This window comes from Lissotriton vulgaris, chromosome 5 (genome assembly GCF_964263255.1).
Source record: "Lissotriton vulgaris chromosome 5, aLisVul1.2, whole genome shotgun sequence".
NCBI lineage: Eukaryota > Metazoa > Chordata > Amphibia > Caudata > Salamandridae > Lissotriton > Lissotriton vulgaris.
This window is the reverse complement of record NC_141693.1, coordinates 100068698-100094005: the sequence shown is the minus strand read 5'-3', so window position 1 is coordinate 100094005 and position 25308 is coordinate 100068698. Positions and strand designations below refer to the sequence as shown.

Here is a 25308-nt window from a genome sequence, read left to right as displayed (position 1 = left end):
GCAGCGGTGTGGGCGGGTCCTTGTAACAAACGGTGGCAGCTCGGTGTCCAGAGCCGCGTCCCAGAGGCAGGTAATCCGTGGCGCGCTGTCCTTTTCCGCTGCAAAGGCAGGAGAAGTTTCACTCAACAGGTTCAGCCCACGTTTAGATTGAGTAGCACCCGCGCAGTGGGTGCTGCGAAAGTTTATGCGGGCAGGGGGCGGGGCCGCTGCGGGAAGAGGCTTCAGGTGTTGGGAGTGCCTCGCAGTCCCGCAGCGGTGTGGGCGGTATGGGCGGGTCCTTGTAACAAACGGTGGCCGCTCGGTGTCCAGAGCCGCGTCCCAGAGGCAGGTAATCCGTGGCGCGCTGTGTCCTTTTCCGCTGCAAAGGCAGGAGAAGTTTCACCCAACAGGTTCAGCCCACGTGCAATTCTTTGTGTGCAAGGCAGTTTGGTATATAGTATTTATAGCCAGTAGCCCTAGACCAGCAGCTAAATCATGTGATATCACTTTTCGTAGTTTATTGAATATTGTAATGCGTAATTTCTATTATTTGAGTAACAATTTGTGTGTGAATATATATATATATATATATATATATATATATAATGTATATTTCAATGTTTGGATGGTCATTCACATAGTTATTGCCACTGGGATAGTTGTGGTCTAGGTTACCTAGATCCCCCCTTCACCACCTCTTTTGAGGCAAGCCTTGACTGGCCATCGTCAAGTAGCCGGTGAATCAAGGAGGCTTACTCAAGATACCTTTTCATCGCAGTACGAGTACCTGAAGCCCTGAGACATGGGGTGCACTAGTTATCTCACTGTTGGACTGCTTGGCCCGAAAGTTGTGGTACGCGGGGCACAGCCTGACCACATGCATGTACTCCACCACCACAGACATGCTATTGTGAAAACCACACGTTTTGGGAGAATTTACATGAAGACTTTCCTTGGGGGCTGAAGACTATAAACTAGGTGTAAATGGGGGCTAGTAATTGCACGTCAGATGAAGGTAGGCATGACATAAATAGTCTTCCCACACAAATGTACGCCTAATCCAGGATCCCTGTGTGTACACACACACACACACACACACACCCACACACACACACACACACACTTTCTCTCTCTAGAGGTACTAAGGCCTCTGAAAAAATAAGGACCAAGAGATCAGTAGCATTTTTATAACACGTTATTTATTTGCTAAAACAATTATATGAAAAAGCAAGATAACATTTTAACATAAAAATCTTGCTAGATATCATTCAGTTACAGTAGAAAGTGCACTGCAGTGCTGCGGAAGGCAACTTGATTAAATACAAAACTAAGGTTTCAGTCAGTTAGATGAAGAGATGTGAATAAAACTCAGCACACATAGAAAGGCCTAGCAATGGCAGTCCCTTAGGTTAGGACTCTGGAGCCACACTTATAGCTACAAGAGACAATAGTCATCACTCTTGCGTGCCAAGATTGTGAAGACATGGGCAATGCAGCCGAAATATATATCACCCACAGAACCCTCCTTTGTCACAGAACTTGCTATTGTCAGCACTCAAAGTTTTGTTTGATTGTGTCTTCTAGTAATGCTAAGAGATGTGAGTTTAACTTGCATGTTCAGGGTAGAAACCATATGACCTTCAAAACGATGAAAAAAAAAAAGGGTATCGAACATTGGTTCATTTGGGCTTCAGCCACCACAGATTTTCAGGAGAGCGCCACACGATAAATTTGCTAATTCTTGTGAATCTTATAATATTTGGTTAGATATCTAAAAAATCTGGAATAGCTTCAGGACACATGGACCAATGTTGGCCACCCCTAAAGTTGAAGGAGGTTTCACAGGACAGGGTAGCAGTGTGTTTACCGAAAAGATTTGGGGAAAAGGCTATTAGAGGTATCAACTCAAAAGATATTCATGTAACGTCAAAATCGCATGACCATAAAATAACCTGTGAGTAAACTAATTAGGATGATTCCATGTTCCACTTGTATTCATGGAACAAGGAATCAGCCAGCCTTTTGAACAACTTCCAATTCATAATAGCAGGAACAGACCAAACTCCTACTCAGGGGAAGTGGAAGCTCTGTGCCCTTGGGACAATTTCTAAGTAAAAGTCATAGGAAAGATCCAAGAATCACTGATCGTATTTGAGGAAGAAGCCATGTGAGTGCAGAAGAGCTTCATATAAAGTCATAACAACTATTGAAGGGATATTCCTATTTATGGGACATGGAGACAACATGTTCCTGGAACTGGTTCAAAATAAAATTCAAATGCAGAACCTAAAGTTAAAGGCAATGCCTAAGCTTCACAGATTTTGTTGGACATGGAAGCAGCTTGACAGCTGCACAACTTGAAAGAAAATCAAAAGCAGCAGCCAAGCGCCACTTATACCTTGGGATGGGAGTATCCTCTGAAATCATTCAAAGTCAAACATTTTTTTTAATCTGTTTTAGGAGGCTATCCTCCGCTTAGGGTGGGCCTAAGTGCACCCATACCGCTGAGGTATTGCTTTTAGGTCCTGATGAATGCCCGGTAAATTATACCACCAGGGCAGAAACATGTCGACCCCACTCCATGGGAAATAGCTGAACAATTTACTCTGCTCCCTTTTTCCCACACTGTTTTTAGTGTGTCTGATTGGCCATTTAATAAAGTTTCTTTGGACACAATCCAGACATTTTTAAAACACCTTCACTTGTCATCCAAAAAATCCAGCTCCGCAGTAATTCTGGCGTCGCAACACAACAGGGAGGCATTCGGCCTCTCCCGGTGGGGCCCGATGAAGCATGTCACCAACCAGGTTGGTGAGTGAGGACTTTCTTTAAAAATCTAGACAGATTCTTCATGCTTGCTCTTCTTGCTAAGAAGTCACACTCTTTTGATGTTTATACTATCCTAAAAGAAAGCCTTACCTTCCAGAATAGGAACATAAAAAAACAGGAAACAAGCCTTCTCAAGATGACACCAAACATATGGAACATTATTGCACTAAACATGATGGCCACTTTTTCCTCACTTCTCCATTCCAGGGTGGATCTAGAAAAGCATCTTTATATCAACGTACATCTCAACTATTACAGGTAATGTTGTACTGTGGCCCAATGAGGAAAGACACTTCCCTCGCCACACTCCTGAATTGAACCTTCCTCCTCCTATTTACAGTACCCCTTTGGCTTACAAGCCAGGTTTGCGCTACCTAGGTCATGGAAACTACCCACGCCTCACTGAATACATGGGACATATAAGCATTTAAGTAGTGAGACCTCTGAAAGGCTTAAAATCAACTTATGGTCAATATTATCATAGAACACGGGATTGAATTACAATATAATTCATGGGAATCTTTCAGGCACCTCTCGCATTCCAAACAACTTCAAAGTAGAAGACACTGGAGGTGTCCAAGCTCCAAAGATATGGATGGAACATGATAGAATTGTCCTTGGGAGACCCTTGCAGAATGGTAAGCTTTCAGGCCCATCTTGGAGTATTAGGGTGTGTAAGTGGAGCAGTGACAAACAACTTCCAAGCATTGCAAAGAACACACAGTTGCATATGTTCATGGGGATTAGACGCACCATGAACTCCAAAAAGCTAAGTGGATCTGGCGAATAGTAGGATATTTCTAGGGTGTTTGAGCAGAATGGTACATTATGAAGAAACACAGCACATATTTTGTGCTTGTAGTGAGTGAGTTAACAAGTGAGAAACTGTTGCAAGTCATTTAGAAAAGCTGTAGAAATAGCGTTTATTTACAGAAAAATAGAAATTGTGAAGGACGCAATTATGTTATTTTAACAGTGCATATAAATATATAAATTTGTAAATGTAAGCACCCAGGTAGGGTACAGAGGATCAGGACACGTTTCATTAAAGTTTACTGAAAATAAAATGATATGTAAAAACTTTCATGTAAATCCAGATATGGATGAAAAACATTTTAAAATCATCTTTCTTACTGCATAAGCCCTATCTTGTCATTGAGACATTACAGCTACAATAAAACATTTCAGAAAGTTCAATTTTCCTTCTTTACAGGCTTGTGAAGGATAAATAATTATTTTGTGTAGCTTTGGCCAACATTATGGCCCACACGCATCAATGGAAAAACCGGTCGCAATCGATTAGGTTCTCAGAATCTGCCCCTTTGCGACCAGTATTTTTTCATTTGGGATGCATCATCCCAAATGCAAAAATCACAATATAAGAAATCGCAAAATTGTGATTACTTAAATTGCGATGCAATAACGTAAAAAGATTTGCGATTTCGCAATTTACCATCAAATGAAAGGTGATGGGAAATTGTGATTTCTTTGAAAAAAGCACTAAAGTGCATTTTTCAAAGTTTCATGTTACACACACATGCCCTTGGGCCATGTGAGTGTGCAACATGGACGCATATACCGATTTCAGGGGTGCAGCAGGGTATCCTTTTGGAACCCTTGCACCCTTGAAATTGCATGCGCAATTTGTGTGTACCTATTGGGTACTCGCAAATTGCGAATGCAAGTCCCATTCATTCCTATGGGTCTGTAGGCCCATAGGAATGAATGGAAAGACATTCCTTAATTGCGACTCACAATATGCGAGTCGCAATTAAGGAATGTTTAGAAATCGCTATTTTTTTAGCGTTTTCTACATGCATAGGTTTTTGCGATTCCTAAATCTTGATGCATGTGCCTCTATTTTTTTTTTAGGAAAAGTTCGGTCTCTCACGTGAGGCTTGACTGAAATCATACAAACACACCAATTTATAATGTTTTAATGGCTTTTAGCAAAGGTTGGTGTAGGCTCACCCCCTCTTTCCACGTTAGTATATACACTGTTTCGAATCCTGGACTTTTATGAGATAGCCCGATGAATTATGGGTGTTGTAGTCTTGTTTTGCACCAACAAAATTAACTACATTAACATACCTTAAATCAATGATTTGTAAGTGAAACATTCAGGACAGCGTCTGTAATGACCTGGAGTGATGTAGTCACCCTATGCTGATATGTTGGAGTACCCCCCAAAAAATGCAAATGATTACGGACATAAGAATCCTTATTTCATACAAATTACAAAAACAGTGGTTTAAATATTACTTCAAAGAACTTGAAGTGAAATTACATTGGATACTTTGCAATACACATTCTTAATTCACAGCCTGTACCTTCCTAGGGCTCAGAAAACATAAAAAGACTCCACAATTATTGGCTCTAAAATTCGCTGATGTTAGGCCTTTGTTTAAAAAAATCAAGTCCTGCCACTCAGTTTGAAATCCCGCCTACTTCCTCCCACTCATGATGCCTTGCAGCATGTCGATGGGAAGCGGGAAAATGATGGTCGAGTTCTTTTCCGCTGCAATGGTGGTCAGAGTCTGTAGGTAGCGCAGCTGAAGGGCGGCTGGCGACTCCGATATCACTATTGCAGCTTCTTTCAGCGCCCTGGAGGCGTTCATCTCCCCCTCTGCCGCAATCACCTGCAAAGGAGACAACACAGAGGAATGGCTTAAGAATCTTAGGGTGAGACCATTTTTTAACAAGTGCTAACTCTCTGCCCTAAAACCGGGGTCACCTTTGTTACAATTGCACTCTGCTTTCTGGTGAACCAGCATATCTTGTAAGGAGAAAGACCCTTGCATCTTCTCTGTAGGAACCACCATCACCCACCCAGGAATGGACAATAAGACAGTGCAGCAAGACATGATAGAGGACCAAACAGAGAGACCAGGCAGCACAAAGCTCTGCTGCTCTTACTTGACGCAGAGCTGATCTTTCAGTCATGCTATCTCATTGTTTTGCTCCAGTCTGAAGGAAGCATGGTAACCATAGACAAACACAAGCTTCTCCAAAGAACTTTTTAGTGTCAGGGTGGCAATCCTTGCTCGGCTAGAAGGGGTAAATTGGTTAAAGCCACATGTGAAAGATTTTTCAAGGACAAAAGAAGGATGGGTTCAACTCGGTGTGACACTGCTTGCTTCTTATCTGCAGTGCCACAGTGGACAAGAAGCGAAAAGGCTAAGCAAACATACAACCCTATAGGGACTGATTCAGAGTTTTGCCCGTGGAAGTGCTATCTGGCAAAATGGCGATGTTTGACTTCAACCAAACCGGCCCTGGATATTCCTCCTTATATTTTTATCTCCAGCATGGCGACTGACGTTTTTCCCTCAAAGTGAGTGCCACTCTTATGGGGGAGAAACTACAGTAAGGAAGAAATCTTTGGTGGAAATTCTGTGGCTGTCTGTGTTGGATGGTGTCACTTACTCCACCAACATAGACACTGGAAGCGCGTTCAAGTGGGAGTATATCGCCAGCGTCCACATATTGTGCCGTACTAGGGCATGTTTCTCAACTTGTTGGATGAACAACACTCAACATTTAGAGAAAGCCTGCCAATGGTGAAGTTAGTACCCTTGCATGGCAGATATGGTATGGTAAAGAGAAGGAGACCGCCACCATGAAAACATTTCCTAATCTATTGATTGCCATCCACTGCTGTGGCAGACAAAATTGGCAGATCCTCTGGTACCCTGCTCCTATTGATCAGGCAAAAGTGTCTGCTCATTGTCTTATTAGTGTAATAGGAACATAGCACATAAGAGCTTATTTCTCAGTCAAGAAAAGTGAGTGCACCCATCTCAGATCCAGGAACAGCTGACTGCCTGGACAGGAAGGGCTCAGCCAATCTGACAGGAGATATTCCTGCCCAAAGCCTTGTAAAACAAGATAACCGCTGAAGGGGGACAGGTAAGCGACTATAATGGTGGTGCAAGGTATTCGTGTGGATAACTCTCAAAAAAGTATAATCTATGGAGATGGACAAGGCTTTATTTGTAAAAGATTTACAGCCTGATTCATGTAGCTAAATTGCACTCGCAAAGGGCCAGATTCTCAGAATCTGGCCCTTTGCGAGCGCAATTTTTGCATTTGGTATTCATGATACCAAATGCAAAAATCGCTATTTAAGAATTCGCATATTTGCGTGGAATGGCATTTAAGGAATCTCTAAGAGAGATTCCTTAAATGCTATTCATGACACACAACAAAATAGCGATTTTGGACTTTTGGGGCCGCTATTTACCGACAGGTCAGACCTGTCGGTAAATAGCAAAAACTCAGAAAAATGCTTTTAAAAGCATTTTTCAAAGTTGCATGTAGCACACACACATGTCCTTTGGACATGTGTGTGCGCAACACCTGTCCAAAAGTGCATTTTAGGGGTGCTACAGGGCGTCCTTTGGACACCCCTGTCACCCTTAAAATCGCTATCTCAGTTGCGAGTAGCAAATTGCTACTCGCAAATCCCCATTCATTCCAATGGGCCTCTTGGCCCATAGGAATGAATGGGGAGTATTTGCGAGTAGCAAATTGCTACTCGCAAATAAAGAACATGTAGGAATCGCTATTTAAGTAGCAATTCCTACATGAATGCCGTTTTGCGTGTCCTCAATAGCGAATCGCTATGATTCGCTATTAGGGACACGCAAAACGGCCCGTACATGAATCAGGCTGTTAGTGCCTTTGACCAAAGTTTTGTTCAGAGGCCTCAAAAACAGTCACCACTAGTTGCTCGATACCGCGTGGAGATAGCCAGCGACTGATGGCGCTCAAGCTCCGGTAGATCAAGACATTGCGACCTCCTGAGAATCTACTAATTATCAATTCTCTATCGTGCAATAAATGCGGGCCCTGTAGAATTGGACTACACAGGCCCCTTTCATGTTAAATGACCCCAGCGTAATCCCTTGCGGGGTTCTTCTACCATTCCTTGGGCACCATACGCACTTATTAGGCGGGTTCAAAACATTTGGCATTACCCATGACCTTGTGAGGGTTGTCCCGTCCCTGTCCTGAAGAAGATCCGCAGGGCTGAGGTTAAAATTTCCCTCTCTTGCCGTCAAGTCTGGTCGAAACGTCGACATCACACCCCCTCCAATTTGGAAACCTGGACCTTCGCTCCCGACCCCCTGCCTCCCTCAAAGGAGACACAATCCTCTAATTTTTATAAATTAATTTTGTAAACACAAGACATGTACTATTATTGGGCCAGTTTTCCGATGACTGGTTAATAATTACCAGACACACTGAATTATGTAAATATATGCTTCTTACTCTTTTTGGGAATCCTTCCCTGTTCTAAATCTTTTTACACTTGAGCACAAAAATTCCTTCACGTTCCTCTTTGGAGCACCCTTTCTTTCCCCCCCTCCCTTTCTTGACTGTTTTTGAATCATATGATATTTTTTTATTGTATTATACACACATGTGAAATAAAATATATGCCCTCTTTTAAAAAACTGTATTGAAAAGGCTATGTTTGGTGCACATCTGGTTTTTGGTATTAGTTTCCTGGTAATGTGAGCTGACTTAATAGTAGCTCCTGTTGAGATTATCCGTACTGTTGAATTAATTCATGGATAAATAGGTATTGGTCCAGAACCATTGTTTTCTTTACTGCATTTGTTACCCAGGTCCACGGACTTTAGGTGGGTTATCCCATTTAATTAATGGTGGACCCTGCAAGGGACAACGGGCTCAAATTAAGCTCTGGAATAGAAACACAGTACAGGGGCAGCTGTAAATGCTGAAATATTTTCCACGAGTCTGAAGAGACCAGAACAAATCAAATCTATCAAAGACTATTAAAACATTTTAATATGTTATTTCAAATACCTTTCATATAGTTGCGCCGGTTGTTGAGTTCCTGTAATCGTAAGTGAGTGGACTGTTTTGATTCTCTCAGACACCGTAAGTGAAAGTGTCTTCAAATAACTAACATAAAATGATCTCTTAGCATGCAAAATGATTTGAGGATAAATTCTATTGGTGGTGAATTGGATTTTCCTGTATACCGTAGTATTTTCTGCGTGAATTGTTTAGCTTTAACTTTGATTTTTTCTTACAAAAGATAATTTTTGAGGTTGCCGATTAGTTTTAAGCCATTTTGTAGCCATCTCTGTGAATTGAAGTAAAATTACATATAATGCGCATCCTGGTTCCCGTTATGTGTCAGTACTGTGATACTACTCTGATGCTGCAGACATTCGCAAACCCGGTAAATATTGAAAGTTATGAGGATGTGTACATATTTTGGGTTGACCAAAGCGGAGAGTCAATGATGGTGTTAGAGGCCTTAATATTTTAAAATAGTTGAGCGCTAGAAAATCACAATCTGTGTGGCGCGCTATACCAAGATAAGTCTAGGCACTACTGGCCAAGTTCATAGGGCTATTTGCATGGGTATGTTCTGCTTACCTGTGAAAATAACCTTTCCTATGAGTGAGAAACCACTTTCAGAACTCCAAAAAGTTGGTTTTGCCATCAAAATGGATGTATTCACATGAAGAGTTTTGTGGGACAACAGCTACTCATAGGACTAGACAGTGGGCATGCAAAGGTTTGAATGTCCTGTCGGTTTGCCAACCCTCACGAACTTACACTTTTGTGGGTATTCCCAAACACCTCTCTGACCCATCCAACCATAGGAAAAGTCAGCAATACTCCTGATGCTAGCAGGAGTAAATCAATTTTGAATAGTGGAAAGGAACACCCCAAAATTAATGGGGCCGCAGGAGTAAAGGTGTGTATCACCTTTCTCGGTGGAGATAAAAGAATAAAAAATGTAAAAATTAGATTTGCAATTGTAATTTCCGGATGTATTTTATCTTGCGACAATGGAATTTACAAAAGCATTCCACCAGTTTTGCAGCCCACAAATATGTTTCTGGAAACGTTTGTAAATTCCTGACAATCATAAATCTACACCAATGCAAGGCCAAAAAACTTGAGGGAGCAGATTTAAAATTTTAGGACTCAGTATCTCACAATTGGTAATGTTTATCGATGTTCTTGGTGGTTGCTGCCACAAATTATTATGTGTAAATTAAATATACCTAATAAAAGAATGCTACTAAGTGAAGTAAGAGAGCAAACATTTATGTGGTCAAATACTCGGAAGCGCTATTGTAGATCTTGAGAAAACAAATCTCTGCATAGTAAAGGGTCAAAATATTGCAAAGAGATTGAACCACATCTCTAGTAAAAAAATAATATTCTTGTGACTTCTGGGGCATAATATTCAAGACATTTCTTTTATTAGCAGGTGCAATATTTCAAAATATTTAATGCAATAGATGGCATTTTAGACACAAATGCACAGAATGTAAACACTAACCCATAAAGAGTAGCATTCTGTGCCCCCAGTTAATGACACAATTTCTTGACTTTTTGAGGATTTTAAACAATTAAAAGCACTGTTATAAAGGAATGACCACCTTTTACATAAGCAAATTATTAATTAAAATGCCATCTGTCTAGAAAATTGATAGACATGTAGAGTTTAAGTTCTCTCTAGGAACACAATCTATACAGCCCCATACTGTGACGAATTTAAGGAAGATTTAATAACTGGTAAAGTTGAAACCATCAAGTTGGGATACCGATGATTTCCAGAGGATGTAGGGTTGTGTACGTATTTCTGGGATGTTTAGTTTGTAAAAGAATCTGAGACCATATATGAATTGAAAGGCAAGTCCAGGTCCTAAAAGAGATTCAAGATGGCAGATGCCAGGATATTGTGCAATGAAGCGGACATTTGGCATGGTGGTAAAAATTGGGAAGAGACCTACGTCTTCTTTATCAGAAGCATTACCTTTGCTCTCGCCTCCCGAGAGGCCTCCGCTTCTGCAGCCATAGCGCGCTGTAGCTGGACGGGCAGCTTCACGTCCTTGATCTCCACTCGTTCAACCTTTATTCCCCAGTCATCAGTGGCGACGTCCAAGGTGGACTGTGAAGAGAAAGGTAAGGTTTGAGTGAACCACAAATACGTCGGTTCATAGCACTATCTCATGAGTGAGCAGAAAATGCGTGTGTAGGGTTGTTCATTCCTTTTTTTAGTGCCAGAATTAAAAGATGGTAAAAGTCTTGACACCTATGCTCCTCAAAGGTGAGCAAAAGCAAGGGTGTGTTTATGCTTCAGATTTAGATTAAACCCTCGTGAATACTAACTTCCTGTGAGGCAGAATGATACATCCCCAGCTGATAGCATGAGCTGAGAAAGTAATACTCTATTGGTTGGGACCAAGCCAAAGCCCACTTTAATTATATTTTAAAGAAATGCAAACAAAATGCCATCAAGACAGATAAACATTCAAGCCAGACATAAAAAGCGAAGTTCAAACAAGCCATTATTAGGAAAAAGTTACAAAAGTCATTCGCTAATATTTGCTGTATTTTGTCATTCACGGACACACTGTGTGGGAAGTAAAATAAGTACATTTGGCAAAATGTGTAGTAAGTAATTTTCAGTGTAGTTAATGCTACTTTTGCGCTAAGAGAAAAGTATTGAGCCTATTAGTACCAGAGCATAAGCAAAAATGTTTTTACACCAATATTTGCGAAAAAGATACAGAAACCATGCCTGTATTTTTTTCTCAAAATTTTCGGTAATCTCAAGGAAACTGGTAGTGGTAACTTTATTACTGAATTATAGTATGCCATAAAATCATCTGAAATTCTGTAAAAGACTCCATTAGTGGGTGTGGTGAACATTTTTCCCCCAAATGGAAATTCAGGACAGCTTCACCGTACATAAACACCGGAATATAGTCCTGAAAGTGCTTCCACTGTAGCCCTAAAATTATTCTTCATTAAAGTGACCCAGATTTGCAGGGACAGTCCCGGATGTCAACAGCTGTCCCAGCAGATTTCCACATGTTTGGCTCATGTCCCTGTTTTTAGAGCGGGTCAACTAAAAACCGTGAGAGGCACTTTTTTGGGTGTTCCAAAGCAGGGCTGTTAGCAGCTGTTATAAACAAGCACTTTTATTACCGGTATGATGCAGGTTTTAAAAATTACATTTTATTTATTTTTCTTAGTGCCCCTTCTGCGTTTTTATGTTGATGATGGCTGTTATTCTTTGCCCCTTAGTTTATGTAAAATTGTAGTCCTTCCTCTTTTTGCGAAATATCCCGGCTTTTTTGCCACAAGATCTGGTCACCGTATCCTTCACTCTTCCTCAGAGTTCCCAATACCCTCTTGTGCACAGATTTCCTTTTGAGGAAACCCTGCATTGCTATTGATCTGGTATGTATGACAATACAACGAGGGCCATTTCAATGCGGTCTGTTAGATCGCCAATTTCAAAATGCAAGTCGTTACACCAACTTGCGCTGGAGGGGTGCTGGACTTAGGAATAGTGTAATTACTATTCCAACTCCAGTCTACATACATACAGTAAGGAAGGTGTAACGACTTGCGTAGTGAAAACCACGATGTAATAGTACCACGTTGAAATAGATGTGTGGTAAACAATGTCTCCCCTATTGAGCACGTGCGACCTTTTAAACGCCTAGACAATGTTACTGTAACATAGGCACTCTTAAAGTTGTAACATTCTTTCGTCTGAGGACATTTGTGTAAGCTGGCCCCATAACTCCAAAATCAAAATGTAAACATTATATTTTCAAGAATATCTTTAGATCCAGGCGACTGCACAAGTTGCTGCCCCCGATCTTTCCTTAACCTCAGTGGATGGATGACAACGTATGTTTTTAAACTGTGTACATGGCTTGTATATTCACATATAAAATAGACATCACCCGTCCTTAAATGGAACAGCAGATGGAAGCAGTATGTCAGTTTGTGTAACTAGCTGCATCCCTCATACCAGCCCTTTCGATCTAGAGCAGGGCCAGGTTAATCTTTTCACCCTTGCAAAGTCGCTCAACTGATAACCAATGATATTAACAGCTCCCATTTACTGCGCTTCTAAGTGGAATACTCTAGTAGTAAGCGCTATTTAAAACAAGATTTAGCGTGCAATTTAAATAAACTGATCACCTCCTTCATTGACGCTACATTTCTCTTGGGGGAGACCTGAGGTCATGGGTCCAACTGCACTGGTCAGCAATGCTCAGCTGTTTCAAGGGGGGGGTGAGCCAAGCAGTCCACCGTGCCAGATGCAGTTCCAACTTTGGCATCTGAATTAAGAGGAGTAGCGCCACGAAATATGTGCTGGTTCTCTGATCATATGATCCGCTTGGGCAGCTGGACCTCCTACGAAGCTCAGATTCTTTGAGAGTCCGAGCACCGTTCAGCATTCCAGATTCACAGCCTCCTCACACAGGTGAGCCCTACTTAAGGTGAGCTTGGCAGTAGCTCGACCTTGGAGAAGGCAATAGCACGCACGCGCGCTATGCTGCTGGTATTACTATCTACAGCGCTGCTCATATTTTAAAAATACCGCTTTTGTATTTTATTTGTTCTAAATTGTATTTTCCCCTGATTTTAACTCGATCTTGCTGTGCCCTCATACTTGCACCTTAAATTGGGCCCCCCACCGCGCTTTTCGCGGATCTGTTTCACCTTTCATCCTGCCTTCGTGTTTGGCGCCTGGTCGCCATCTTGGGGGTGGCGAGTAGCGAGTTGCCACTTGTTTGAGCGTTCTAGCGCTCACTAGGACCACAGGTGAGCCCTACTTAATGATCGCTTTCTGCGCGCAGCGGTGACGCGCAGCGGTAGCGCCGGACTCACGCCGGAGTCAAGCCAGAGTCCTGCCCGTCAGCGTCCCGGAGGCAAGCGGAGCGGCGGGTGGGGCTCCTCCACCAGGGATGTGTCCTCCTGGGGTACTGGTGCTGCATTATTCTCCTGTGGAACTTCGCTCTTTTGACATTCTGGTCACAGGCTGTCGCACTGTCTTTCCCAGACGTCATCGCGGGAAATCCTGTTGCCCGGGCTGTGGCTGGCGCCCTGACCGCTCTTAGTTATCACGTCCCAACTATAATATCCTTAGTGTGGGCTATCGCTGCATGCTACTAAACACCAGGTCAGCGGGTAAACATGCGCAAGACATTTTTGAGCTCCTAGATACAGTGAAGCCACTATGTCTTATGCTAACTGAGACGTGGTGGGGTGATTTCTCCAATCCTGGTGTCGTTACGGCAATCCCGCCTGATTATAACATCTTCAGGAAGGATAGAGCTAAGGGAAGGGGGGGTGGAGTGGCTTTGGTGGTCAGGAAGGGCACCCCCTGTGTGATTTTGCCAGTGAAGGACATCCGAGGTTCGGAGACCCTCGCTTTTTCTATTACTCTGTCTCCACATCAATCTGTTAAGGGATTGCTCGTGTATAGACCCCGTGGCTCACCCGGCACGTTCTTTGAAGATCTGGACTCTGTGCTGTTGGGGCTGGCCCTGAAAGCGGAACATTGTATCGTGGCAGGGGATTTTAATTTTCGGATGGATGATCCGTCCGACCCTGCTGCCATCAAACTTTCCGAGGCTATGACCCCGCTGGGACTTATCCCTTATTTGCAGGAGCCTACGCACGAGAAGGGGCACACTCTTGACCAGGTATTCTCGTCTTCCCCTCTTGAGGAGATTGAGATTACACCAGTACTCTGGTCAGACCACATGCTTGCCAAATTTACGATCAAAGGCATAGCTAAACCGGTGGCTGCCCTGGCACAGCAACAGGGTCGTGTCCATAGAGCATATCATCGAGTGACCCCAGAGATGCTGGCCCAGGCTGCTGTGGATCACCCGTGTCCCCTCTCGGGCGATCTGGACAGGGATCTGGAGACCCTGCAAGAGTGGCTTCTAGACAGGCTAAAGGATCTTGCCCCGGAATTGACACCACGCCTGACACCGAAACGGGTCTCTGCGCCTTGGTTTACCGCAGCACTGTCGGCTTTGCGGCAGCAGTGTAAGGTAGCCGAAAGAGCCTGGCGGGCACAATATGATACGGTAGCCAAGCTGACCTATAAGACGGTGGTCAAGGCCTATTACCGGCACATTCGCCTGGAAAAGAAAGCATATCTAGCTAGGAGAATAGAAGCTGCTTCCAACTTCTGCAAGGAGATTTTCTCCATTGTGAGAGAATTTATCTCCCCATGGTCTAACACCTCGGACGAAATACCATCTGGCACCTGGGCTTCGGACCTTGCTGATTTCTTTACGAGCAAGATCCAACGCATACAGGATTCTTTCCCATCGCCTGGGCCCACGGGCCAGACTAATCCTGAGACCACCTTATCCCCGCGGGCTTGGCCAGGTGTGACGCTGAGTGTGTTTCCACCGATCTCTGCCCCTGACTCTTTAGCGATAATGGGCAATCTCAAATCGGGGTCGCCCCTCGACCCATGCCCTGCTAATTTTTTAGCGAAAGGTGCGGAGGTGATCAATCCTCTGGCAAATCCGCTGTTAAATCTTTCGCTGAGTCAGGGAGTGGTCCCGCAAGCCTGGAAGCAGGCGATGGTGATCCCATTGCTAAAAAAACCTGGCCTAGATCCGAAGGCCCCTGTTAATTATAGGCCCATTTCTCTGCTGCCGGCTTTCACGAAGATTGTGGAAAAGCACGTTCAGGTTGTGCTTTCCAATTTTCTTGAGACCAACGAGATCTTGCATGCCACCCAGTCGGGTTTTTGTCCCCATCTAAGCACAGAGACTGCGCTCCTTGAGGTCTCAGAAACCAATAAAGGTGTTCTGGACTCTGGGGCAAAGTCATGCTGGTGATGTTGGACTTGTCGGCGGCATTCGACACCGTCCCCCATGATGGCCTTCTCGCAAGACTCTTTGAGATAGGTCTGCGGGGGACGGTGCTCGATTGGTTTTCTTCCTTTCTAGCCGGCCGCCGGCAAACGGTCTGGGCGTCGCCAGATTCCGCCGTGATGCCGCCTCTGGGAGTCGGGGTCCCACAGGGCTCTATTTTGAGCCTGACCCTTTTTAACATCTTTATGACCCCATTGGCGGCGTTGGCGGAGTCGTATGGCGCCCGGATCGTGTCCTACGCTGACGACACCCAGCTCCTCTTCTCTTGTAAGAGAGGAGGAGACTTCGATGAGGAGAGTATCCGGGATTGCCTTGGGGCTGTTTTCCAATGGTTCCAACTGAACAGCCTCAAGTGCAATTCCGATAAGTCCGAGGTACTCTTCTTCGGGTGCGACACAGAGCCAGACTGGCAGGCCTGGTGGCCGATTAATATGTTTCCTCCGTCTTGTTCTTCCCATGTCGCTAAGAATCTGGGGGTCAAGATGGATAAGGGGTTAACATTGAAATCCCAGATCCTTTGGGTGGCGGGCACCTGCTTCGGCATCCTTAGGATGTTGCGGAGGTTCCTCCCCCTGTTGTCCGAGGAGCACAGGAAACTGACAGTGCAGGCTCTGATTGGGTCCAGGTTGGATTATTCCAACATTCTTTACCTGGGCCTACCAGAGTACTTGCTGCAGCGGCTTCAAGTGGTGCAGAACGCTGCAGCGAGAGCAATCTTTGGATTAAATAGACGGGCCAGTGCATCGGGCCTGTTGAAAACTTTGCTCTGGCTTCCTATCCGGAAACGGATCGCCTTCAAGGCTTTGACTCTGGCCTATAAAGCTCTCCACGCGGTGGGAGCAAAATACCTTCAAAAGAGACTGGTCTTCTATCAACCGACCAGGTCTTTGAGGTCGGAATCTCTGTTTTTGGCGGTTGTCCCGCATGTGAAGAGAGCTCGCCTGGGAGGCCGCTCTTTTGGATTGCTGGCGCCACAGTTGTGGAACTCTCTGCCGCTTGCTCTGCGGGGAGCTACCAGTCTCCTTGCTTTTAGAAAGGGCCTTAAAACCTGGTTGTTTACTCAGTAGTCTGTTTTTTCCTGTATGTACTTTTTCTGCATTTCTGTCCTTTCTTTTATCAGTGTTATGTTATTGTGTTGCAGCCTTCCTTTTCCAATAAAGCGCCGGGACACTCTTTTTGAGTAGCCGTGCGCTATACAAAAGAATAAATAACATAACATAACATAACATAACATCCAAGTGTGAATTAGTTGGGAAGTTGTATTTAGGATTCCAAATTCTGCATCCAGATTCACAAAATGAAGAATATTAGGGGTTTTAAAGTGATGGCAATCTACCAGCAGGACAACTGTGTTTCTGTAAAATTAGGGGTAGGAAATTGGGAATGTGGGGCAGGAGGTAGGTCATACAACATGCTGTGAATACCAGCAAAGGTGTTGCTTTGTAGACATTCAGAAATAATTTACATGGGCATCCCAACACATTTTATTGCAGTAGGTGTAGAGGCAGGGTCTGCCCTTAAGAGAAAAAAAAAATCCCTTTGTGAAAAAAAGAAACAAAAACGTAATAACTTTAAATGTTATAATACACATTTCCATCACACTCTGTTATATAGACTCTTACTAGCGGAGAATACACTTGGCCAGGGATAGAGACTCTACAGTTAGGAAAACCTAAAGGAGCAGATCCCGGCTTTATATATTTTTTTTAACAATTCTGTTTTGTGTATTGAGGTCAAATTGTCTTGGGCATGGGGCAGCATGGGTATTTTTTCTCCATGGTTATAAATAACTATGTGCCTTGTTATGAGTTTGGACCGCCAAACCCACGGTGGCGGTGCGGCTACCGCAGCACCGGTGTTTCAAGCATCCTATTACAAGTAGGGCGGGCGGACCGCCATGGGACCGCTGATCCATGGCCATCTTGCCGTCTGAGGCTCCTTATACGCTGGCTGAGCCGATGCAGCACTGCCAAGCTCATTGGGAGTTTCCTCACCGCCACAGATTTCATGGCGGTGAGCCAGCCATAAAAAGTGTGACCTTGAAGAAACAAAGGGGAACCACATGGCCCCCTGTTGCCCAGGGGATGCATGCGGGGGGGGGGGGGGGGACGGCACATGGAGGGCCCCGCTGGATGCCTTCACTCCCAGTTCCTGCATGACATGAACTTGACAGTCCATGCCCTCCTGGAACAGCCTTTGACGCTCCCATTGCTATGCCTTTTTCATAGGCACAGCATTGGGACCGCCAAAGAACCACCCGCCAGAGGCAAAGAAAGTTGTCATCTGGCTGGCTTTTTCTTATGGCTTTGGAGGTCTTGGAGCGGGGCAGCGGCGTGGCGGTAATAAGACCCTATGTTGTAGAACCTCTCTAGCTTTACTTCTGGCCTAGAAACAGCAGCTTTAGCTATCTGTAGACACTTATTTTCTATATAAAAATATATATATCATAATATACAATAGGACATAAAAAATTCTTTGGGTAAGTCTTCTTTTGACACAGGGTAGCAGGACTGTCAATATAAAGTTAGGTCTGCCTACAGCGTACCATACATAGACTGTGGGAGTTACTGGCTTTCTTGGTGTGTTTAACATTTTCCCAGCTATACATGGAAATCTCCTCACTAGAGAATGTACACTGGCTCAATGTCATCCTCAAAAAGTACAACAATAGCTATCTTGAAACATCCTAAAACTCAACCAAGTTATGACAGAATTTTTTTTCATATCAAAGACAGAGCAGTCACCCCAGATGCATGACTGGATACGTTCCATAGAAGTTCTTAACTGCAATCTAACCCTACCTGATTCCATCAAATCTTTAGGATTCACGATGGACTCCAAACTGATCATGAAAGATCATATAAAGAACACTGCGAAGAGTGCCTTTTACAACCTGAAACTTCTAAACAAAAACAAACCCTACCTGCCGTCACAGGATCTTAAACCTGCTTTGCAAGCACTGGTGCTGCCCAGATTAGACTATGGGACTGCCACCCTCACAGGCACCGCGAAAGCCCATCTTGCACCCCTTAGATCCACTCTCAAAACAGCAGCCAGAATGGTCACCGGAATCAATATATATGATCACATCGCTCCTGCCCTAAAAACTGAATTGGCTCCCAATGGAAGCTCGCTTCATCTTCTGATCTGCTTGTCTCACTCACAAAGCTCTTCCTACTGGATAACCAGCTTACCTCACTTCTAAACTCGAACAGGCAGGGCAGACAAGAAAACTAAAAAGCTCAAACATCCTACTCCTTATTCCGCCTAATGCCGACAAACAAAAAACCCTGGCACGCACCATCTCAAGTAATGCCCCTAAAATCTAGAACCACATACCAGTAAGTATAAGGACCAACGACCCTCCTTCTTGAGCTTCAAGAGACATCTAAAGGATCTCCTCCTCCTCCTCAACTGACATCTAAACTAGCAGAACAACCATCGCCCAAAAGACCTATTCCACCCCGTGCTATTTTTCGTCCTAATTTGTGCTCATACTTTGATTTGTTTCAATTCAGCTGTATTGATTATATGAGTGATCTGTTATGAACATGTATTACCCTCGGGTCTTGCCAGCACTTTAAAAAAACTCCTAAATAAATACATGTGTTAAAAAGATTTTCAATGGATGATTACTGTGTCACTTAAGTTGAGTCACAGCATTGAAAGCATTTTGACTATGTACACCAGAGTAGTTTTTGATTGGCTAAAATCAACGTTTTGTAGCCTGTATACCTGTTTGTCATTGTTCATTTTGTTAAAATAGATTCAAAACTTCTAATCAAATGTTTTGTCTAAGCTGTTGACCACAGAAGCATTTTGTCTAGACTAAGTTTCCGTAGTAACAGTTACCTGTAAGTTTGACTGCCTTGGGCGTTGCTGCTACTCTGAGTGGTTTGAATCCAACTCTTCCGTACCCTGATTACGAGTACTTCACTACTACCACAATCACCACAATTACAATACCACAATTACTGCCATAGCAACCACTGTTACTACTACAACCGATACTATTATCGCCACCATTACTACCACCACCAAAATAACAACCACCATTACCACTGCCACATCATTACTCCAGAACTGCGTCACGCCACTGATATTCAGCATTTCCTCCATCTGTAGTGAGGTCAAGGCCTAGTTTCGCACATTGCTATGTTAGCATAGGCTTATTAGAAGTTTAAACGCCATTTTACCTTATTGCTGCTTTTTTCACACAACACTACATGCAACTGTTGTTGTAAGTTAGGCTGCCCGAATTGCTTCACATGAGGAAGGCTTGTTTCCCGCATTCCTAGACTTACTGCTCGATCTTAGTCTGCACAGTGAGTGCTGAAGCCTCCAAGGTTATCATAACAAATGTTAGGTCTTGTTCGGGCTGATCGGCTCATACGCTAGCCATAACGTGCATGCAGCTGCAGCAAGTTGGATTTCTGGCGTCTTTGATATTGCACTGCACGCATGATTTTAGACACTTGGAGAAAATCAGTTACCAGAGAGCTTTGGCAGATCCTGATTAGGCATGGGCGGAAAATCCGTTCCGCTCGCGGATTTTGCGGATTTTCGGGAAATCCGCAATCCGCGAGATTCGCGAATCTCCCGCAAAATCCGCAAATCCGCGAGCAGCGGATTTTGCTCGCGCTGCTCGCACTGTTCGCGTGAGTTCGCGTGAGTTCGCGCCCCGCGAATAAGTGCAAAATTGCAGAAATACGATCTTAGCAAAACTGAAAGTAACTACTTACCAGGTTCAAAAGTTCAGGCTCATCATTAGTAGCCATTTCCTGTAGTGCTTCCTGAGGGGCCCCTCCAGAGTTCAGTTGCCAGTTGAAACTATTATGTGACCCTGCTCTGAACCTCAGAATAGTTACACATATGCCACAAAGGTCCTGAATTACAGCTAAGGGAGACAAGCAGGAGCCAGGCTGGAAGTTAAAATCCATTAATCAGCCCCTAATTCATTATTGTCAGTTGGGGCAGGGCAGGTGTTGTAACTAATTTTGCAACAATGAAAGCACTTAGCAAGTGCAAAAGATCACTAATCAGGGCGCACTAAGGAAGCAGGTGCCAGCTAACAAAATATTCTGTGACACATTAATCAGCCCCAAATTAATTCAGGTCACTTGAGGCAGGGAAGGTGTGCTTTGCTTTGCCGAAAATAATGTACACTGGACAACCAGAGGGTGTGGTGATGAAACAGAGGGTGGCATGGGTGGGCCAGAGGGTGGCATGAGTAGTCAGAGAGTGGCAGTGGTGACAGAGAGTGGCAGTGATGAAGAAGAGTGTCCCAAACCGGCTGGACACGTAGAAACAACAAGTTCGCGAAACTTGCGACCCGACAGGTAAGTTCGCAATTTGCGAAAGTGTACAAAACCCTCGCGAACTGGCAGAAACACGGGCGAACACACAAAAAAAAAAATCCGCAAATTCGCGGGAATTCGCGGATTTTGCGGATTGCGAATCCGCAAATCCGCAAAATTCGCGAACGCGAGATCCGCAAAATTCGCTCATGCTTAATCCTGATGTGATTCACCTTTGCTGATCTTGGAGGTATGGGGTCCCCTATACAAGCCTAAGAGATCTTCTATTTTTTATAAAACTTACAGCCTGATTCATCAAGGTGAATATTTGCTATTCCTTAATAGCGATTATTAAGGAATCGCTATTAAGGAATAGCAAAATGCTATTCACCAAGAAATCGCTAAATAAATTGCGATTTCTAATTATTCCTTAATTGCGATTAGCAAATTGCTAATCGCAATTAAGGAATATCTCCCCATTCATTCCTATGGGCCCAAAGGCCCATAGGAATGAATGGGAAGACATTTCAATGTGCGAATCGCAATTAGCGATTCGCATATTGAAATTGCGATTTCAAGAGTGCAGGGGTGTCCAAAGGACACCCTGTAGCACCCCTGAAATGTATGCTACATTGGTGTTGCGCACACACATGTCCCAAGGACATGTGTGTGTGTAACATGAAACTTAGAAAAATGCATTTAAATGCATTTTTCTAAGTTTCTGCTATTTACCACGAGGTTTGACCTCGCGGTAAATAGCGGGAAATTTTTGCGATTTCGCAATTTAAAAATGTTTCAAGAATAGCATTTAAGGAATCTCTAATAGAGATTCCTTAAATGCTATTCCTCGCAAATATGCAAATTCTTAAATAGCGATTTTTGCATTTGGGATGATGAATCCCAAATGCAAAAATACCGCTCGCAAAGGGCCAGATTCTCAGAATCTGGCCCTTTGCGACCGGATTTAACAATGATGAATCAGGCTGATAGTTCCTTGCTAGAGAGGGTGACATACAAGGCACTATAGGACCTGTTCCCGCCATCATTATAATAGGATTTCTCCTTCTGTGTTTTATGGAATTGTAACAATGCTGATCATATTATTTTTAATCATATGCCTGCTTATGTTAGCAAAAATACTGCATCTTAGAGCATGTCGTTAAAATTAATATTTTAAACTTTATTGTGTCTCTTTTCTTACCCATGTTGTGGACTGGTAGGAGTATGAACAAAAGAGTGTTCTTGATTACCACCATTCCTGAGAGCAACCTAAGTCGCATGTTCTGGGTTGTCTAATCATTGGTTCCTTTGCTATAGGACGAAGAGCTAATGTGACACTGATGCTAGTCGGTTAGGCGTTCTAGGTACTGAGGTGAGTTTTTTGGTCCACAACAATTCAGTGAGGTCCTGGGTCTCTGTGCACAGTTCTGTGTCTTAGCAGAATCCCTGCAACACATCATTTGTTTGCGTAGCACTTTTCGTCCTATGTGGGATGGGTATGCCCAGACGCGGGTCCCTTGCTCACTGTATTCAAGCTAGCATGGCTGAAAAAGGGGGACACACCCTGAAACCGGCCCCAGGATGCTTGTTTCCAGTCCAGGGAGGACCTGGCTTGGCAGTTCGGTCTGGACTGTTCGCATGAGGCACAGGTTCAGGACTGATTTGCATATGGCTGGGTCTAAACTGGGGTGGCATGGTGAGCAAAAGAACGATGGATTTAACCCAGATCTCTTGACGGGGTGAATGTATGATTCATTCAGCATTCTGTCCATCATTTGTTTGTGGAGCACTTATGGCCACTGACATTACCACCACCACCATTACTACCACCATGAATGCCATTACCACCCTCAGCACGGCCTCTCCAACCCTGATCACCACCACTAAGACTACCGACATCATTCCCATGAGGGCCATTAACACCATCATTATTACCACCACTATAATACTTACCACGACCCTTACACAATTATTACCACCATCAGCATTACCACTACAATCACTCCAACACCATCATTGCTGCCTCATCACCACATTTACTACTGACATTACCACCCCAACATTACGACCACCATCATTACTACCACTATTACATCCCCATGAACACCATCACTTTCACATTACTCTCATACTACTATGATCTGTGACTATCAGCACCACCATCACTACCCCCTGTCACCACCCTCCCATCACAATCATTCACCACCATCCTCATCATTGGTACTTCAATCACCACTGCAACTATCTCACTACAACCACCAACAGGACGACAACTACAGTAACCAATACTACTGGTATCACCGTTACTACGGACACTTCCACAACATTCTTGTGTGTTTGTATGTGTGGAGAACACTGCTTGTTTGATAGTGTTGTGTGTGTGTAAACGAATGAGTGATGTTGGCATACAAGTGAGACATCGCATGTTTGCGATCAGAAATAAAAGGCCAGATCTGTTGATCGTTACTTTGTGACTTTATGCACTTCTCTATGCCTACAGCATGTTCTTCTATGCTGCACTCCACTCACTCTTGGATACATGGTTCCTAGGTGCATACCTGTATACAGGTGATAGCTGGCAGGGATTCGAGGCAATGAGGTGGCCAGTGGCTGGTGAAGAGTCCTTCCACTGGACCATGTACTGTGCTTTATATGCTTGCACACTTTCGCTGCTGATAACTTTGGCTTGTGCACTCACTGAACTGGCCCGGAGTAGGGGGTTCCTGGTCATGCTGTGTGGCGAGATGTAGTTTCTCGAGTGATTTAGAACTCGAGTGGATCGGATGTGCCAAATTCACGCGCCAAAGCAACTGAGCGGGTACAGCCACTACCACCCCACCAAAAACTTCTGCTGTCTATTAAGGGCCAGATGTATCAAAGGGGTTTGCCCGTTCTGTGTCTATGGGTTGATACATATGGCCCTAAGTTTGTTCAGTATTGGTTGGGGGTTCTTGCTACGTTCCACAAAGAGAAGTGATTAAAAGTCAACTTCAATAAAACAGAGGTAATTATATATTAGTGGCAAATAAATGCATTCGTTTTGAAATCTGAAGGAATCAAGGTAGAAGCTCTAAAGACCTTTGCTCATGTGGGCGTTACCTTTTATAGCAACATAAAATAGAAACTGAAATTCCGCACTCCCTGGGAAAGTGATTAGGAAGCGAAGGAATTAATTCAACCAAGCCTCTTCTATCGATGTGCAGTTCGAAAAAGTGCACCATGCAAGTTGCGTGCATTTGCCACGGTGAAAGGCACAAGACGGAATGTCAGTGGGGTAGCTATCGATAGAGCTGCAGTGGCAGAGGGGTGCAAGGGTCCCTCTACTCTCCAGCAGTATTTCAATAGCAAACTATCAGAGGAGCACTTTCTTTGTTTGCACCAGGGTTCAATAGCACACCACCATGGTGGATGCCCACCCAATTTATGTTGGTGACACTGGCAACATCATCACCCAGTAAGAATTTGGTTCACTGTGAGCATCACCAGCTCATAAGCAGTTATAATTCTATCACATTCCGCTTCTGACAAATATTTTTTCTGCTGACCTTCGCATACTTTAACAAACCTGCAGGAAACGATACTAAATAACATGTAACCCACCACGCTCTGCCTCTGTTAAGCTTTTCCCAGATTGGTCAAGTGGGCTCTAGAGGGACCCAAAACACACGGGTGTAAACAAAGCTCCTTTTTTTGTTTACTTTTAAAGGCTCCCATAAAAATAGATTAACATGTATGCCACCGAATTTAAAAGGCCAATCAGTACAAATTAAAAAATCCTCTACATGCTCATAATGCATTTGTCCTACAGGAGAGGTTTTCATACTACAATTGGGTTCAGGCAGGAAGGAGAGAAGGGCACGTGATAGGAGGGGACCTTTCTTTATGCATAGGGGTGAAGGGTCATGGGACAAAGGTCGTGGGACTGTAGGGGAGGGTGCACTTCTGAGAAAGTATTACTCACGATATCAGTTTAAATAGCACAAACATTCAACATAATGGTATGTAGAAACTTCTCTCCACAGGTGACTGGCTGATCCCCGCCTCCGTTGGAATCTCTGGGTTATAAGTGACCGTTTCACTGGTCTGTTATCTACAAACTCAAAGTTTACTCTGTGGAAATGGAAAGAAATGAGAGCAAACTCTTAGGAGTGCTTGAAAGTAACACAAACAGTTACTCAGTAGGGGAGGCGCCTCGTCACGTGGGCTGAACAAACATCTGGGGAAGTGGTTCTTCCAGAACCGAAGGAGGCCTAAAGACCCCACTCTTGGAGGCTGGAGCGTGCCACAAGGACAAACGTGTGACCTATTCCGTCTACTGAATCTTTACAGATATTAAGGAATGTCCCCGGAAGATGGTACCATCTTTAGTGCTTTTAATGTTGTTGTGTGGGTTTATTATGGCATAGTTCTGCTTTATTAATATGATGACCCCCTAACAAAGCCTTTTGATAACTACATCTTACCCTATTCTTTTTACTACACGAGGGGAGTAT

At 43.9% G+C, this 25308-nt stretch overlaps 1 protein-coding gene across 1 annotated transcript in view; it reads right to left on the bottom strand.

Annotated features, from left to right (window-relative positions):
- Positions 1–1159: 1159 nt before the first annotated feature.
- STOM (stomatin) overlaps positions 1160–25308 on the bottom strand; it is a 148700-nt gene continuing 124551 nt past the window's right edge. Inside the window, exons 6-7 of the mRNA XM_086920974.1 lie at positions 10622–10756; positions 1160–5447 (exon numbers count right to left, since the gene is read on the bottom strand). Of these exons, the coding sequence (XP_086777100.1) occupies positions 5253–5447; positions 10622–10756 (330 nt within the window). The 3' untranslated portion in view covers positions 1160–5252. The remainder of the gene's footprint in view (positions 5448–10621; positions 10757–25308) is intronic.